The sequence below is a fragment of the Platichthys flesus genome, chromosome 14 (genome assembly GCF_949316205.1).
Source record: "Platichthys flesus chromosome 14, fPlaFle2.1, whole genome shotgun sequence".
NCBI classification, from domain to species: Eukaryota; Metazoa; Chordata; class Actinopteri; order Pleuronectiformes; family Pleuronectidae; genus Platichthys; species Platichthys flesus.
The window spans coordinates 14532581-14552237 of record NC_084958.1 but is presented as its reverse complement, the minus strand read 5'-3'; the positions used below and the strand labels follow the sequence as shown (position 1 = coordinate 14552237).

The 19657-nt window shown below is 43.2% G+C and overlaps 1 protein-coding gene across 1 annotated transcript; it reads right to left on the bottom strand.

The window, feature by feature from the left end:
• Positions 1-13171: 13171 nt before the first annotated feature.
• Positions 13172-18422, bottom strand: tmem275a (transmembrane protein 275a). The gene is made up of 2 exons (XM_062403641.1): positions 17552-18422; positions 13172-16454 (listed from the first exon to the last, which is right to left on the bottom strand). Exon 2 carries the CDS (start codon positions 16338-16340, stop codon positions 15720-15722), a length of 621 nt encoding a protein of 206 aa, XP_062259625.1. The 5' UTR covers positions 16341-16454; positions 17552-18422; the 3' UTR covers positions 13172-15719.
• Positions 18423-19657: the final 1235 nt, after the last annotated feature.

The following is a 19657-nucleotide window of genomic DNA, read 5'->3' as shown; positions in this document are numbered from 1 at the left end:
TAAAGAGTTGGTTAAAACATAAGCCAACAAATCATTTCATTTCTTGCAGTTATTTTCCTGATCAGCCGTCATTGTCACGCAGCAGCTTGAGGTCTAAACGCTAAAGACCCTGTGAAAACCCTTTAAACTGTACAGACAGGGATTGCCCTCCAGTGGCCAGAGGAGAAGGGAATATACAAAAAGTGTGGGCGACCCCTAAGGCGGCAGGTCTCAGGAGTATTATTCATACATCCCTGCGTAATGGGACTTTCATACGCCAGCGTAATTGATTACATAAGTTCCTACAATAGCAACAGTTGCAGATATGTAAAGCATCATCAAGAGAGTGATGTACAGTAGATGTTCTGAACCATATTAGAAATGCACATATAATGCAGCTCTGAAAGAAGACTGATGGACAAGGCTTGGAAATGTTCGAGGGCTTTTTTTCTGTCATATAAGAAAACACCAGCAGTTGTTTGTAAAACTTAAACATCGGCATCATCTTTGTGTAAATTCTCCTAATATCCCCTCTATGTTCATTAAACTGCGTCATGAATCTAATATTTAATGTATTGTATTTAAAAGGTGTTGTAGTTGTTATTTTAACTCTGGATAAACCAGTCTAGGCTTGATGAACAATTATGAAATGAAACAAGAGATGTGTGGAGAATCACACCTTCTCTCCTTTTTCCCGTGTCTGGGTCAACTTCCTCTGAAGCACTTTCACATCATCTGCTCATTTTGCTTCCTCAAAGAAAGTCCTTACTAGTCCACGCCAACAGGTCCATTCATGCCTTCCATTAAACCTCCACCTGTCTTTTGAACTCTGACATTTATAAACAAAAGGCTGTATTATCTCCTCTTCTCTTTTATACCGTTTCCACCTTTCTAGGCTGCAAAACAGACACTCAGGTAAGAACTTGGTTCTCCCTTACACCACTCCCCACACAGCCCTGTCCCAGGTTGCTCACTGCAGCGTGGGAACCGTTTCCGTGGAGAGCGGTGCATTGTGGCACAGGAGCCGTCATCAGGGACAACGGGATAAAACAGGGATTGTCCATCGGCAGGGACCCAATTCATCCGGTTTGGCACACAGCAGAATGTTCGTGTAACAGTGTAACATCACCCGGCTCGACCCGTTCCGAGTCAGGTCAGAGGCATCTGATTGTTCCTCTCTGTGGTGCAACCGACAGCACAGAGTGAAGGCCTTGTTATCCAACGTGCCCTGCTCCATGTGCAGCGCAAGGACCGAGACATTTAGCTGAGCCGTCTCGAGGAGGTGCTTATCTTATCTGTCCGTTTGTTTGTCTGTAAGGAAGCAGCATTTCACAAAAAACGACTGCACAGCTCACCACAGACCTTAGTGGAAGGACGCGTTATAGTTCACCCATTCAAATTTGGTGCTAACCAAAGTAAATGGGCAGACCCAACAATTTTGATCCATTTATTTTTTAACTCTAAATTGTTCCAGACATTTTCATTTCCAGAGTCTCATTCATGTTAGAAAATACAAATCAGGCATAGGTCATCTAAATCTATGAGTTTGTAATTTAGTGCAGCTTGTTTGATTTTAAGGGGATCGCTAGAAATTTGCTCTCTAAGTATTATATTACCACGAAACTTGGTAGAAGGAGGAAGTATTGGTCAGGAGAGAACCCATTCAACTTTCTTGTATATACGAATAAATCTGCAGGTCCAGATTTTTTTTTTACTTTCTCCTGACATGGTGAGATAGGACAGGCCGGGATAGGCCTTTGTGGAGGCATGTGCTCTCAGAGCCCTCTCCTAATTAAACTTAAACCCAAAGATGCTTAAACTGTGGAGAAATATTGATGGGTTTTGCTGACATGTCTCAAGATAATTAGCTCATTATGCATTTGACCTTTGACCCCCAAATTCCAATGAGTTCATCTTTGAGTCCGACTAAACTTTTGGGGCAAATTTAAAGAAACTCTCTGAAGGCGTTCCTGAGACGTTGTGTTCACAATGGTGGGACGGACAACCTGAAAACATAATGCTTCTAGCCACCGGGAGAACAAATGTTTTCAGAGAGATGCCTGTGTTTTTCTATTCTAAGAATTATACTGCAGTCTCCACAGAATAAAGCATTTTATTAAAGGGCAGTGCTGCATTTATGTTGATGGAAGCAGGAATATTTTATAGTGACCCTAACTTTTCTCTGCACGTTATGGTGATGATAAGATTTATTGAAAATGACTTTGAACTTTACAACTGAGAGATCAGTTACTACATGTCAGGTTGAAGCCAAGTTCCATGAGTTCATTCTGAATCAGTGATGGGTTTGTTACAGAGCGGTTTAAAACATACACATGTTTAAACATTAGAAGAGCTAATACAACTTTAATCCATAAATTAAAATTATTAAAATTATTTTAAACGGTTCCACATTATTTATATGTGAATATCCTTGGATTTCGGACTATTGTGGGTTCCCCCTAAAAATGTTCTCTTAAAACTTTTGACTTTTATAAACAAACGTCCACTGAACAAATTACATTCATATTAATAAAGTGACTTGGAACATTCCTACATGTTATTTGCATTTACTGTTTCAGGTAGTGATTAGGATTGATTAAACATGAAAAATGCTCTCTGATTAAGCTTTATGTTGATAAACTGATCTATTGCATTAATAAAAACTCGATCTAATTCATATAATTGCTTTCTTTGCACAATCCAAGTGTAGAACAGCCAGGTTTAATATCTGTGTGAAATACCTCAACCATTGGCTGTGGTCTAACACTGGAACTACCTTTGTCCTGGTTGATGGAGTGCACAATCGTTGGTGCGTGACGAGGTCAATGAGAGGTCGGGGCTCCCATTTTATAGAAACCTGATCAATAACCTCTCTCTTGGACTTCGGGCCTCGGTGCTACCTGCAGGAGGAACGACCACGGATGACCGGCTGCTCGAAGCGGGATGAATAACAGCCATGTGGATGTTGTACTGTACGACGGCTCAGGGAGGTGCATGTACGTGCTGTAAAACCCCTGCAGAAATCGGAGGTGCTTTGAAATCAGATCAATACTTTATAATCCTACTACATTTGCTTTTTAACACTGAGTGAAGGAGTGTGCATTCGTCCTTGAGGGGCGAGTAGATTTCCAACTGTGATGCCATGATTTGTATCACGCTGCAATGAAAGAAGGGGAGATGTCACAAAATGTCCGAACCCATCATAAGACAAAGTCCAAACCAATTCCGACACCATGAAATTTAACTCAGAAGCCTATTGTTCCTAGCTGTATGATAATTGGAGCTGGCCCGGCCGGCTGTTTATGTAAGAGGGGCTTGTTTATTCATAGCGAGTTCAGTTTGTCCGAAAGCCCGTTCGGATCTCAATGGCTCCATTATTAGGAGAGTGGCTAAAGCCTCTTTCAAACTTCAAACGTAAGAAGCCTCCATCTCGGCAAGAACTGAAACGTAATCACTGTGCACATGCAGCGATGTGCAGAGGGGGGGAGAGAATCTGAATATGTGAAGCCTCTGTTATCTTGTCCACAAATGTTAAGCAAGTTCTCCTCTGAGCGGGCCTGGGAAACACCTGAGATCGGCTTGTCCCCCGACGGTAAACAGCTGAGGACGCGGCACATTTCCACTGACCTGTTAACAAGAGCTACTTTCCATATGTTCCACGGCACCAAAGCGGGAGAAAGGCTCGCACACAGCTGGGTCATTGTTCTTTACAGTGGGTCGGGAGTGTGCAAAGCCTCATTAGGAGCGGATGGCCGTAAGCCTCTTTGACTGTACTCTCTGCACCGGCAGACACTGAACCAGGTAGAGCGCATGCAGCAAGCACGAGCTGCACTGTAGAATAAGAAAAATGACGTGTTCAAATCCCGGTTTAAGGGGAAAATAACAGCTCTGCGAGGAGACGGCGGAAATCTGTGTACAGCGTGAGCTTATGCGAACGGAGAGGTCAACACCTATAGACGTCATTCACTGCAGTGGAAGCTGGTGGGGCATTGGCTCGCTGAGGGAGTTTGGAAATAGAACAAGTGCTCCTCTTCTACCTCAGCTCCTTGTACTGTACATCCCTCACTCCCATCCTGCTTCCCTGTGCACTGCTGGTTCCCAGTACAGTCAACCATACACCAAAACAGGGCATAATCCTCAAACACTGATCCGCTCAAAAAAATCTGTTTGATTTATTTTGCTCAGAACAAAAGGATAAAGCTTGGTAGTAGCAGATGTATTAACATCTTTGTCATCATGGCTGGCAGAGGTGGGATGTAACAAAGTACATTTACTTCGTTACTCAGCCCAAGTACATTTTTCATGTATCGGTACATTACATGAGTAGTTTTATTTTCTGGTACTTTTCACTTTTAATGCCCTACAGATATCTGCAAATATCTGTACTTTGTAATCCAACATGTTCTGCTTTACATGTTCACACTGTTTTTTTAATGTTTCAAATGTAATCAGTGATGAGAGGGGAATCGATCCACTGATCCAATCCGAGTGGGCTGGTCACATCAGACACCTCCCCCTTCATCGATGACAAGGAAACACCTACAACTTTAAAATTGTAAAAGCATATTTAAATGCAAGTACTTCCTTACTTTTACTCAAGTAGAAAACTTAACATGGTACTTCTATGTCAATGTATTTGGTTCTTTAACTTAAGTAACCATTGACGCCTGGTGTTGTGAAATCAAATGACATCGTTGTTTGTCGGATCTGGAGACGCAGTAGGAGCGGCCACTCATTGGCTGGCCTGTGTGAAAGCATTGTCTCCAGACGGCATCTTGATTACGCTGATCTCACCGCCATGCTGCTGGCGTCTCATGGCAAACCGAATGTCAACCACCGGGCGAGCGACACTGACACCGAGCACAGTAATCCCAGCATCTCACAAAGCCTCTGAGCTCGTCAGGGAGGGAACCTTGACCCCAAAGGACAACATTATAGGTGCAGATGAGATTATTAATTTTATTTTATTGAAATTTGCTTTTCAAATACCATTTGATCATTTACTAACTGAGGTGCTTTTAGTGTGAGTCTTCGTATTAATCATTTACCAGATATGAAACTTCCTCATAGTCATTGTTTCAAATGCGATAAGATCTGTGTATAACACATAATCCAACATTTTATTAAATAATACTTTCATTTTGAAGCAGTTTCATACTTTGATCAATCTATAACATGGTGTGGATTGAAAGCTTTTGGTATATATGCAAGTAACTCAGGTCATATTCATTTCACAATTTAAATCCAGTTACTTGAATCCCACAACTAAACCCACAATAGTTTTCACTTTATAATTTTGATTTGAATTGAAAATGTTACATTTCTTGTGCACACCAAACATTTCCAAACTCCTCTTCCCCTTTCTGTCTCCTCCTCCTTCATTGACGTCTGCACTTCTCTGACATCCACACACACACACGTATGGGTAGAAACCGCCTCCTGCAGCGTCTACACCGTGTCAGACTTCTGAGTAAGCAGTATTATGTATTTGTTCTTCATGAGTCAGCTTGTGTCGAGCCTTGTGTCAGTAAAAGTTGAGGAAGCAGCTGCTTCCTTGTGACGCCTGACACTTTTCATTTTCCGCGGTGAGCTAGTAAAACTGATTGTCTTTTAGTGAGGTTGCAAAACTGAGCAATTCTTTTCAATTACAGGTGTGCCATATACTCATTTACCAATAAACCACGCATCATAAACTACATAACTATTTGGAGGCAGTTGGATCAACCTGGTGTTACGATGACCTTTAATCGTCAGACGGGTATTCACTCGTTTTCTTTTGCCATTTGTCTGGTTTTTAGTTTCATGTGATTCTTTCTTTCCTTTCTCTCAGTCTTTCACCTGCTCAGACACCAAGCACCTGTTGGTGTCTGATACATGTAATCAGATCGCCAGTTTCAGGTCGGTTACTGCTCGCTGCAAACACCCATTCAAGACGATTATGAAAAAGAATGGGAGAATATCTGGTCTGGCCAGGGACTTGATTTCACAGCCTGTTGTTCCAGGATAAACATGTGAACTCTCAAGTCCAATGCTTCTTTAGTCTTTATTGTTTGTGCTTCCTTCACCTGTTGATGGTGATGACATAACAATCCCTGTCGTAGAAAATGATTAAAAAGCACATTTGATTGAACTAATGAGACAAATTTCTTTGCACTCAAACCAAAAATGTGTTTTTTCTCCTTCAATATTTAATATTTAATGTAATGTTGAAACGCAACATAAAGCCAAAGCATACCATGCAGATGCTCTACGTATAACTCAATCATGGAAGAACCTTATAATATTTTATTAATGACATTATATTGTGACGTTATAATGAAGGGGCAGGAGGTTGTCATTAGCTTTAGGTTGTTTTTGAACTGTGCATGAGGTAATACTTGACCTCTTTGTGACCTCTTCATGACGTCACTTAGCATATGACATCACATGATGCAGAATTATTATTTTTCTAACAAACTAAACTTGAGATTGTCTCTCTAGCCCTATTATTTGCCTGTATCCACACACAGCTGTGTATCTCGAGGGGCCCTGTCATACGAGGCTGATATACGTTCAAGTGTTTTGAATTTTTTGGTAAGTTTAGTTTTAATTAGTTATTTCATGCTATTAAACTGAGATAAACTGACTGACTCATGATTGGTCGATCCAAACCCATGAAAAAACGTCCTGATGACATTTTATGATAAAGCCGTTGCCTTAAGCTTTGAAGAATGAGTAAATGCTTCCATATAATGAATGAATGGAGGAATGAATGAGCTAGAGTAAGGGTTACCCTAGCATAACCTTAACCCTAATATGTAAAGGTTGCATATCTCAGAATAAAGATCACTGACAACAGGCTGCAACATGATAATTGTTTTTCATAAAGTCTCAGGAGATTTGTGTTGGAGAAAGAAACCAACCATGCACAGTTCTCCACTTCAAACATCTCACTGGTTACATAACTGGCTTTAATCAACATTTCCCTTGCAGAGCTAACATTGAGACGTTTGTGTTTGCATTTCGTATAAAGGCACTTTACATATGAGGCTTTTTTCGCAGCATTACACTGACAGAGTTAGACTGTGGTGAAACATTTCATCAAAAGAAAATAAACCACTTGTTGTGCACTTTTATAAACCTGTCAACAGAAGAGCTAGACAAGAACGAGTACCTGGAAAAGATTGTTATTGAACCGCATGTGACAGAGCACATTGCCTCATCTGTTTGCTTTTAAACTGGATCCCAACTGGTTGCTGGGTCAGAGTCTGCTGGGGGAAGTAGATGCACAAGCCCTCATTTGGGTTGTGGGGTTGTCTCAACGTGACCATGTGTTGGATGCTGAGGAACAATCAAACCACCGGGGTAAGGGGGGGGGGGGGGGGGTGATGATGTGGAGACAATACAGAGGCTGTCCGCTGTAGGCCCCACGCCACATAAAGACCTGTTTATCCCCCCCCCCCCCCCCCCCCCCCCGCTGGCTGGCCTTGCAGAGTGGACAGACAGTGGACTCAGTATTTCCCTCTCCTCTGTTGAGCATTGGGGACTCTCCTCCAGCCTCGGCCAAGGCAAAGCAATTTAAGGGGAGCTGTTGTTTTGGAGAGGCACTGTGGGAAAGTCATTAAAGTGTAAAGCATCGTTCGAAAGGGACTCCTGGAAGAGGCCTCCACTCAGGCGGAGGATGGTAATGAGCGCTGACACAGGCCGGCCACCCCCGTAGTGTGGTGCTCAGATCGCCGCTGCCATGGCAAACTGGTTGTCGGCTTAAAGAAACGGCCTGTTGGACGTACAGGGAGAAGAGCTTCCTCTCTCCCACAGGTGGCCCGTGTCTACGAGCAAACTACTCAATCAGGTCTTTTCTCTCTGCAGGAAATGGCCTTTAACTCACTTTGATGGCCGCTGGTGACCAGTCATGTGCTCTAAACATCGTCATGATTTATGCAAAGGAGACCTGGTGAATATCTGACATGCAACCCATGGCTCTTAGGGATGTCATTCCCCCACTGTCTCCTCTGACTGATCATATCATTATTATTCCATCCATGCACTGTATATTTAAGTGGTGAACTGCACGGTGCACAGGTGAGTACAAACTACCTATCATTCTTTCTCCACTCAGATGAGCCACACGGCAAGCTGTTATCATGGCATTACAAACCCACAAAAGACTCACATAACAGCAGTCTGGGTTAAAGGTACAATAAGTGGCAATCTGCGTTGCATTGTAATGACTGATGATTGCCTTTTCTGCAAAAACACATCATGGGAGTTCCCTTTATGTGAGTGAACGAGAGAAGTTCTAAAGCAATCTGTAAGTCATTCGCTTGCAAATGCATCAATGATCAGCAGTGCCCACATCAGTAAGATCATGGCAAACACAGAAACAGCTGACATCGCTGTAATGTCGGATTCCAGAGCGTGACAACCTCCCTCAAATGTGGAACACCCAAACCAGTCTGAGGCAGCCTGCTGTGGAGAAGTGCTTCTCATCTATTGTCACAGAGCTTTGTCTGAGTCGGGGGGGCCTCTGCTGGAATCCAGTGGTACCACACGTTGTTTACCAAGCCTCATGCACCCCGGGACATTTCAATACAGTATTCGTTTTGTTTTGTAAGCATGGCGTGAGCTTAGCATGCAGCTGTCTTATCGAACATAATCTTTAAAAACACTGACTGTACATAATGTCCTGGTGTGACTCCAGTGCCACACATGGTTCACAGTGAAATTACATCCCTGAATTCAAGTTCTCTGGAGAGGGTTCACCAGACATTCCTGTCAAAAGGAGATGTTTGCTTGCTGGACTTAAATAGGTAGTCATCCTTAAATATTAGCACACCGCCGTTCTATTTTGGGCCCAGCTATTGATTAGTGGGCATGTGCTTGTGGGGTCACATGCAACAGGATAATACTCCCCGAGCAGGTCAACGTACGCTCAGTCGAGGTGGAGGGAAACAAGTGTGACTGTAAACACTGTGAGCTTCGCAGCGTCACTGAAGCAACCGGAGGCCGCATCAATCGGCTTGGTTAATGGCTGGATATGGGAAAGAGGGATTGATTTGACCGCCACTGATTTGAAGCAATTCAAACTATGCCGGGCCCCGGTCGTTGCAACGTTTCCCCAGTTTATATTTTCCCGGATCTCCATTGGGATTCTCTCTCCGTGCATGACTGTGTATGTTTCCTCCTCCCATGGGCGCACATATGGACTTGTGAAAGGGAAGGTTATGCAACAGCTCCGGCCACTTGAATATAACTGCCATTTACTGTTGGTGAATGGAGGAGTTGAGAATGGCGAGGCTCCCATTGTCGGCGCTCATTGGTATGCAGAGTGCCAAGGAATTGCAACCAGGGCCGATGTATCTTCACCCCGGGTCAGTGAGAAGCTTGCTTCTCTGTGTCACCCTCAGAACGGCTGCTGTTACAGAAACAGCCCGGAGATCAACCCACTTTGGACGAAGCCAACTTTGATATGTTTCCTGATAATGAAAAAGCATGTGTTCAAAGGTACTCAGAGGTCAATCTTGTGCAAACGCTTCACTTGCAGGGCTTTCAGATCGGGGACTGAAGAAGTCTCACTGTGGCGCAACAACCAGAAGTGATCAGAAACAAGCAAGTCGCGAGCTTGTTCTCCTGCGCTTAATATGTCAGTGCTTTTATTCTGACAAAACCATCTGCAACCTTCTTGTTCACCGGGAGAAACAGTGTTTGAATGGGAATCTGACTCCTATTGTCAGCTGGACCATCAGTGCACCCAGATAACCAATGGCCTGGTTCATTTTCGTCTTAACACAAGGATTCACCCCAGTTCAGTAAATCCTCCTCCGTCCCCTCCTTCCCAGTCTGTCTTTGTGAGCGGAGGGAAGTGGGTTAGGGTTATATAACCAGTGCCCGCTCTCATAGATCCTCAGCAGCTCGTCTTCCCCTAATCTTTTCAGCTTGATTATACCCTCCATCCCCCTCCTCCTATGCCGACTCATTCAACTGAGAGCGTTCTCACACACAAGCACAACCAACACACGAGCACACAAGCCCAGCGTCCAGATCCGCCATGCACCGGTTTGGAGCGGCTGGAATGTTTGCAAGTGTGTGTGTTTGTGTGCATAGCTGCAGCAGTGATTCGTCAGTGTGTGCGCGGCGTCTTGACATTGTCGCATACTGCATTCGATGGTTAGCTGTGCACGTTACGCCTGAAATTTCCAGACCATTCCAGTGGATCACGGCACGTCTCAGCATCGGGAGCAATCAGTCTCAGTGGGTGCTGCAGACTGGTAATCTGTGCGAACGACGTGAGAGAGTGCAAAGTAACAATCTGCTCGGAGATGTCGACAGAAAGAGACGGTACTCTGATAATATTTGACGTATCGACCGCCTTGTCAGTGGCTGAGTAACACATAGTGATGCTGGGAAGGGTAGACTGCTGATACTGGTGTCTATACAAGTGTTCCTGCAATTCATCAATATGGAGGCAAAAGAGTGTCAGCGTTTGCCGCCGCTTGTTTACAGTGTGTGTCTGAGCGTCTTTGAGTGGTTTTCTTGTTGTCTGCTGCACAACATTCTGCCGTCACAGGGTAGATTCGATTGGTGTCGGGGAAAAGAAAAACCCCAAATCAGGTCAAAGGATGAGACAGTGTTGCTGAAAGCATTTATCGTATCTCACCATCTGGTAAATCACCAGGAATTTGGATTCAGGCCACGTCCATGTGCAGATAGTTAACAGATACACCTGACGTCCAGGCTACGGACTAAATGCTGTCGGCCCCGTTTCAGTTTGAAAACTGGGTCTGCGTTTCAGTGTGGACGTGCAGATGCGAGGAAACGATGAGGTTGAGTCGTCAGCCTCCGAATTACATGAGCCCCTTCCAGGAAGAAATGAACCATCATTAACTTTGGCTACCTATAGAACGCAACGTGGATAATCCATTATAATTGTTGCTGATGCTGTTGTTTGTGTTAACAGCTGTTGTGCAGTAAAATTCTGCATTCTACAACAATACAACAACTTAATAGAAAACAAGCAATACACAATTCCTGTTTCCAGCGGCCATAAGCAGCATGTGCATTCCCAGTGTACATGAGTAGTCACCGTTTTCAGGCGTGTTAGTATGGACGAGGATTAAAAGAGGTTTCTATGTTTTTTCCCTGTTAATGGGGGGGGGGGGGTTGTTGAGGGTCAAGGATGTCGCAACCTAAGCCCTATGAGCCAAATTTGCTCAAAAGGTATCGGAAAGGCCATGAGGAGTTCTTTTTTTAACACTTACAGTGCTCATAAAAATTGGTTTTAAAGCTGCGGACACGCAGAGAGACACAGGTCCAAAGGTCCAGAGCTTGATTTCCATTTTGTCCTTTTTTTTGTCACCAGTAAGCGGAATTGCAGCGGTAAAACCATGACACGTCTCGTTTTACCTTTGCTCACCGAAGAGCATAAACATGGAAATATTCTCCTTGGGTTGAAGCTAACCTACGTACCTGCTTACCTCCGTAAGGCAGTAAATGTCGCAAACTCCAGCTGCCTAAACGTTTAATGTGTTTTATGACCCTCTTCACACGAGGCCAACAGGCAGAAGAGACAGGAAGTTGGCATGTTTGACTGCAGCCCCATGGGAAATGTATCATGGACCTGGAAGCAGTTGCAGTATGGTTTTTGTGTTGTTTCCCCACAATACTAACTGTTCTGGTACATGCTTGATCACAGAAAATCCCATTATATGCTGCAGATATATGAGAGCGTCAGAGTCTTGGCTGAGTCTCTTCTCTTATCCTTATCCAGTCACAATGACAACCCACCATCTGCTGCCTCAGACTCTTACTGATGGTTTTTTAAACCTTGATTACTGTAAACCTGTGTAAAAAACCACCAGGAAACAGGTCAGTCACAATCTTGTGGATTTTTTAGATAATAAAACCAAAGTGAAGGGGGTTCGCAAATATATAAAATAATGTAAATTCTTGCAGCGACTCTTTTTGTCATATACCGTCAACCAAGACTTGGTGGCTGTAAAACTCATAGTGTGAAACCTAACTTAACCTTTTGTAAAAAATGAAACCGTTTTTGTTGCCAATAGAAAAGCGAAGTTCCTGAGTTCATTTTGTCATCTGTGAGCCGTCTCAGAAAGTAGGACACCGCGGATCTGTGCCTTCCTCATTTCACGAGCACAGCGGACACACAAGGGGGAGCTTCAGGAGCACTGTGCACAGAGAATGATTTTCTCATAACATCGATGCAATTAGCACCATCAGCTGAGCTTGCCAAACACAACTGAGTGTCATGTTTTCACCCGGTGATAAGAAATCTCTCAGATGTAGGCTATTAACACTTCTATCCTGCAGCTTTGTGACAGGAGCCGACAACGCCAAATATGGTTCTAATTCACGCCAACACTTTTCTATGAAGTTGCAATGTCATCCGAGGCACTTGAGTATAATCTACTTCATCATGCGTTCTCTGACACTCTGAAAAATAGCCAAGAGAGAACTTGTTATGATCGACTGACATCTACTGGTTTGATGTGAAAGGACACATTATGTAACTTTATTTTAAGGTCATACATGAGGCTCTAGGGCCCTCCAGTGGCAGCAGCTTTAAACTTAAGTAGAACCAGAGCACAGGGCCAGATGGGGCTCATTCCTCACGCATTGCCATCTTGATAAGATGGGACAATATTTTCTGTTCTTCACACTGGCCTCTAAAAACAGTTCAGCACACAGTTTAACCGGGGAGCCAGTGTAATGGAGGCTGAAGCAATCTGTTTGAAAATAATCAGTTTTTCTCAGCTCATCCCGACCAGTCAAGGCAGATGTCCGCCTGCACCGCGCTTGGTTCTCAAGGGAACTTCTGGGTTTTCTCCATGATATTGTTTTGTCGCAATATAGACGGCCTTGAGATACTGTATGGTGTGATTTGGCTCAATACAAGTCAAATAAAGTTTAATTTAGCTTCTTTTGTGTTTTAGAAATTGAAATTACATTATTTGCATCATTATGTGGTTTCGTAGGAGTTTTTCAACATGTGTCCACGCTGGTATGGCAATAAAGGATATTAGACTTTAATGCCATAACAGCGTATGGCTTTGACATAAACAATTGTTTATCCATCATCTATCTGACATGTGGGATATCATTGACTATGTCTTTTTCCTGCAAACTGCTTCATAAACCAAAGAAATGGATCTAAAGTCTATTATACCCCCGGGAACACCCAACAAGATCACACTGAACCTGCTTGATATTATAATATGCTACAAATCCAGTCGTACATTTTTTATTCATTCCATTCATGGTGACACAAAATGCAATGTAGCACATGGTGTCATGCCACACATACATAATGAGAAAGGTTCACGTTGTACTGAAAGAGCTTCTTTATTTCTTCATATATAGATATTCTGAAGGATTCACATTTGGATTGGATACTTTCAAAATCAAGAAAAATTATATTCTTCACAAAAATAATTTTTTTCAAATTTTTGTATTAAGTTCTACACAGGCTTCAACACACATAAAACACAAATAGTTCGCAACAGGCTGTTTGCGATTTCCATAATTCAGTTCTCTTAACATGCAAATATTAAGCTCAGCCCTCTGGTTTGGCTTTGACAGAGAAACAGATCCTTCTTATGGAGCCTTGTCACTAGAAATGGAGGACAACATTTTATGCCCAGGTCAGTGGCTGCCTGTCCAAATAGATATTTCTGAGTTGGAACACCTAGGAGCCATTTGCATGCATTTAATACATCCACAAAAACACACTGTTGAGGCTTTTCCACACAACATGGAATAGAAATCCAGAGCCAAATAAAGGCTTTTATGAAGAAAACTGCAATTGTGCATTTTTATTTAGCCCTCATTGGTTTGATCCTGATGTGTCAGTCTAAGGCAACTTTCCTTTCATAGGAAATCAGGGTTTGAATGTCTTTTTTGTTTTATCAGTCAGGTCTATAGCTGACAAAGACATCACAGTGATGGGGAACAAATACTTTTTATGCAAGCTGAATATTCAAACTCGCTCTTGGCTTTACCATATCTGCTCTCTATACTAGGTCCAGTGGTTGTAAATGTTACACGTGGGAAAATGAAAATGATCATCTTCTAATTTGGGCTACAATGTCACATCATGATCTTTTGTGCACAATCACACTGTAAATTCACTTACTTAATAACTATTTAGTTCACATGAGACATTACTTAAGTCTCTGTTCCACATGGCTCAAGCTCCAAACTGCATTACACTGTATTGAAATCACTGAAAAACTGATGATGATATCAAACGTTATCAATTGAATTTTCATCAATAGCTTTCTAACAAAACAAAAAAAGGAAATTCTTGTTATAAGAGGTTAATCCTGGAGATGAATGTAAATTGTGACCATAATACATTTAATTTAGAGGAATAAATTATCTTGTGAAAGGGGGAAAAGGCAAATGTACAAGACTATGTACATAATTATTTTTAAGGGTAAAAAACACTACACGTCCCTTAAACCAAAATCCTGGTTAATCTGTGTCGAACATAATGTAACACAGAACCAAATCATAGCCGACAAGATTTTTGCAGTTGTGATGAGCACTTCCCCTGTAACAGTGGGCTCCACTGATAACACACATCCCTGTTTTACCGAAGGATTGTGGGTTGCCATGTTTTTCTTACACCATACTTCATATCACACGGATACTTGTGGCTTCTACAGGAGCATATACCATTGTTTCAAAAGCTCCTAGCTTGTGGTATGAGTACCTTGAATTGGTAAAATATTATGGCTGATAATGAAATTCTCTTTTCAGAAAATCAATGGGATTTTGACTTTTGGAAAACCAATGAGTTCTGTTGATCTCCATCAGATATGTTACAACCACAAGATTCTCAGAGGGGCAAAAAATCTCTTTTTAGATTGACAATAAATAATAATGTGAGATTTATCATGATGGTTATCGATATCGATGGAACAATTTAATCTTGATTATTTTATAATCATTTTGGGCCATGTCTCTCAGCCTTACCTTGAAACTGAGATGTAAGTTACAGTTAACGTCAATAAAAATGTGAAATCAGAGTCTGCAAAGATTTTGGTGCGAAACATTATAATCACAGTGTTCTTTTTTGTCAAACTACAAGAATGATGAGTCCATAAGCACAACATTGCACACACTTACATGTAAAAACACTGTATGCACTATTGTCCATTTCAAATGTGTTGGTTGTGTTGTATAATCACTCCCCCCCGTGAGATGCAATACTGTATGCCCCCAAAACAAGCTCAACGATGAGAATGGCATTTAAAATTGTCAAATGTCATCACATACCTGCACAGGTCAACCCTACGGCTTTCACTACCGACCTTTCACATCAAATCATTAAAGTTCCGGAACAAATCCACAATCACATTTTTTTTTCAGGAGAGCCTCTCGAAATCACAGCTGACACTTGAGGTTTCCACAAGTAAAAGTATTGTTTCAGACGAAACTGTTCATAATGCCCCACGTTTAAAAACAGAAACAAAGACTTGGAGGAAAACAGCACAGGAGAGGTAGGAATTTAAATTCCAAAACCTCTGTTCAACAAATACTTGAGTGTTAATCAACTTTGCATGCTAATCACCAGTGGGCTGCACAGCAAGAGAAATCAAAAGCATACTTTTAAGAAGTTGTCACAATCAGAAATATGGCACGACGTAAACTAGAGGTCACACAATCTCACTCAGCGAGCCCTCGACCCAGAAGGATATTTACACTGCCAGCACTCTGGCCTTGGAACAGTGTCTTCTCTGCTAGGCGACCACTTCTTCACGTGGCAGGTTGAGCCTCACCTCCCCTCCTGGCACTGTGGAGGCAGAGTAGACTGCAGTGGCGGAATTGGAAGAAGGTCCGTTGGCCTCCATGGTGAAGACCTTGCAAAAGCTTGGTGGGGCTGCATCCGGAGGCTCCCTGTCTGGGCTTGAAACCCGGGATGACCCAGGGGATGATTCGGGGCTGAGCTGCACAGCTGTAGTGTCCTGCAGCGTGTGCTCGCTGGTCTCAATTTCAAATGCTGCCCCGCCAGTCAGCCCGCCGTGTCCCATCAGTCCCGTGCCTCGGCCTCCCACCTTTGACCTCCGCGAGCTGACAGGAGGTGGGAGGCGGCTGCAGACGCAACAGGCCCCGAAAAAGGAGAAGGCCACCAGCAGTAGGATAGGTCCGATGATGATCGGGGGATTGGCAGAAGGCACCAGTGTGCTGAAGGCAAACGCTCCCACCAGAGTGATGTTGAGTCCAGCCAGCATGATGCATAGGCCACAGGCACAGCAGAGAGCCGGAGAGGGGAGGCCATGAGGGCGAGACTTCCTCCTCTTCTTCTTCTGGGACTCCTTTTTAGGTACAGGGGTACCGTTGGTTCTATCGGTGATGACCATGATTTCTCCCCCGCTCTCTCTTTCTTTCCCTCTTCCTTGGTGTAACTCTATCTCCCAGGGTTTCAGTCCGAACTCTTCCCCATGGCGACGTCTAAATGAACTCCGAATCTTTGTCTGTAAACGACAGCACACGATCAATTAGAGCTGTTTCTCTTATTAGATGCAAACAGACACCCCCACCGCTGTTGTTCTCAGTATCAGTGGACCACTACCTGATGAGCATTGTGGGCGGTGAAGTGTTTATGTGACCATCAATGAGCTCTGAACATTCATAATGGTGCCATGTTACTCTTAACCCTACTCTCAACCTGAGAGGTTGGAGTCTGACATATGACAAATAACTGATACTTTTACATGTGATAATAGTATACTGGATAGTAATGTGAAATCATATCTCTCTATATATACTGTATATATATTCACACCTCATTTTTATATTCCTATCATATTTTAACCATACTCAGAAAACATAGATATATTTTACATTTGCGTCTCATTATACAAATGCACAAACACAGTATTCATCCTTGTGCAATTATCCTGTGCCACTGCAATTTGCTCAAGTACTTTTCTCTACCCATGATATTATGTCTGAATGGGGGATATTGTACACACAAACACACTCCATGTATTTATTTATTTCATTGCCTATGTTTATAACATTTTATGCTTTCAAATGCTCACTAGTCAAATATCGTCTTGACTATCCGCTGCTGTAACAAATTAACCTCTTCATTGTGGGACAGAGTTACATCTTCACTTATTTTATCTTGTATTATATTATATTATCTAATTCAGTTGTAGAAACACCAGAGTTGGCTATAGTCCGGTGACATAATTGAACAACAGGTTAGAGACATGTTTGGAGCATCACTGGTCACATCTAATCATGATGGCTAAGCCTCAGTATTAATCAGAAACTAATTTTACTGTAAATATATGTGCAACCGCTGCAGCTGCTTCAATGTCAGCTATAGGCCACTGGGGAATCATTACTCATCTGTTCTATTATTATTATTGTGAAATGCAATCACATCTGCATTTTCAGTGCAGCTCATTCAAGGGGAAATGACGAGAGAGGATGAGGAGGTAGAAGAGGATTTTTCTGTAACTGTATGAATCTGTGACCCTGGTACGAATGAAAACACATTTAGAGGCTCTCTCCACTGACGTGTTGCATTCATGTAAAACAAAAATCTTAAGCATCTTACCCTGTGCGTCGACACGCTGAAGGTATTCTCATCGCCTAATCAATAGATCGATCGGCCTGATCGCCGCGCGTAATTACGGAGAGGTTGAAAGGACGCGCACGCACCAAAACGAGGGCTTTTCATCCTGACGCTTCCGTGGCTTCACGCTCCTGGGGGCACAAGTCATGACGTGACAATCACACGGTGGCGATGGGACCTGCGGGGGAAGGTGGGAGAAAAAACAACAATAATCCGAGCGGAGGCTGAAGATCACTCAGGTGATTTCTTCCGAGTGGACACCGCTCAGACGCGACAGAACCAGGCTGTGCCGCTGCTGCCGCTGTGGAGCGAGACGCAGCACGCAGCACCTGACAGGTCATCATCCCGCTGCGGACCTACGTGGAGGGGGAGCCGCTCATGAAGCCTGCTGCCCGGGAGGAGCGACTGTCCGCCGGCCGGAGAGTGGAGTCTGCACGTCCCGTTAATTCCGTCCTCCATCAGCCACGTAGATCATCTGGATGTGACTTTGCTGCCTCCTCCTCCTCCTCCTCACTGATCCATCCTTTAACCACTGTCTACAACCTGCTGTGCGTGTGTGTGTGCGCGCGCGCGCATATTATGAGGGCCGTTATCGGTTCAATAGCATCATTGTGAGGACATTTTGACTGGTCCCCACAACGTCAAAGGCTGGTTTGAGGGTAAAAGCTAGTTTGAGGGTTAAGGCTTGGTTAGGGGGTTAGGGGGTATGGAATGCATTTTGTCAATGAGTGTCCTCACAATTAGAGAGAGTCGTGTGTGTGGGGGGGTAGGTTATTAAAGTTAAGTTTAGTTAAGAGTAGGTTTAGGTTTAGGTTATGTTTTAGTTTATGTTAAGGTTAGCTTTAAGTTAAGGTTAATGTTAGGTTAGGGTTAGGGTTAGGGTTAGGGTTAGGGTTAGGGTTAGGGTTAGTCCTAATACAGAGATAAACCTGTGTGTGTGTGTGTGTGTGTGTGTGTGTGTGTGTGTGTGTGTGTGTGTGTGCCTGTGTGTGTGCGTGTGAGGCGTGTGTGTGTGTGTGTGTATGGATACTTAAATATTAATTGTGTCGATTTCAAGAGTAGGTTCTGTTAATTTATTTGTATTTATTTACAATTTCTGTCTCGATTAGCCTATGCTTATCTAAATGTTATGCTGCTTTTCTAGTCTTAGCGATCTCTCTGTGTGTCTCAGGGGCAACTGGGACAATGTATTTCTGTGATTTTTGTGAACTGACCCTTTAAATGTCAATAAACAGGCTCTTAAAGTTCTTGTGCTCCTTTTGACAAGTGCATGCTGGGAAAGGTTCATTGTGGATTGCTTGAAATATTAAAATGGCGTATTCCCTCTTGTTCTGACTCTGGCTTTGATGCAGGTAATTTCATAGAAATATTATGTAGAGGCCTATTAATCTGCGTCTTATTACGTCAACCCGTGCTGGCTGGTGTTCAGTTAATCATTAATTATGTGTCCCTCCAGTATTTAACGCCATGCAGGCACAGATGGGTTGTGGCGGGACATTGTGATTTAAGGCCTGACAATCAAACTGATTGTCGTCATCAAGACACCACAGACTCATCGTGCTCCTGTTGCTGAGGCCCGTCGCCATTATTCAGCCTCACAACGCTTCGCTGTTTTTGTCGGAGCACAGCGTTGTTCCCCATGCAGCAGCCATTCTGCCTGTGCTCTCCTGAATATCAATGCATTATGTTTCACTGCAGCTCACTGTGTGCGTGCAACAGACGTATGCTATTAGTGTATATATGTGTGTGCGTGTGTGTGTGTGTGTGTGTGTGTGTATGTGTGTGCGTGTGTGTATACACGCATTAGTTTCCCCCCATTTGTTTTGCTCATGTCAAGTACAAGCCAGGGAACTTGAGCCAAATTGTGTACAAGTCTCATCATCACATAACGACCATAATAATTTTATAATTGGGGGCTGAGAACATTGTGTGATGATGAGATGAGCTGCAAGCAAGTGGGACTAATTTGCTTCCCTGAGTCTCAGGAGTGGTGGAAATGCTTCACCAACAGTCACTTTTTACTCTTTTCAATGTGTTTTTTCAGAACACGTCAGGAAAACACCATGAAGTGATCTTAACAAACAGGAC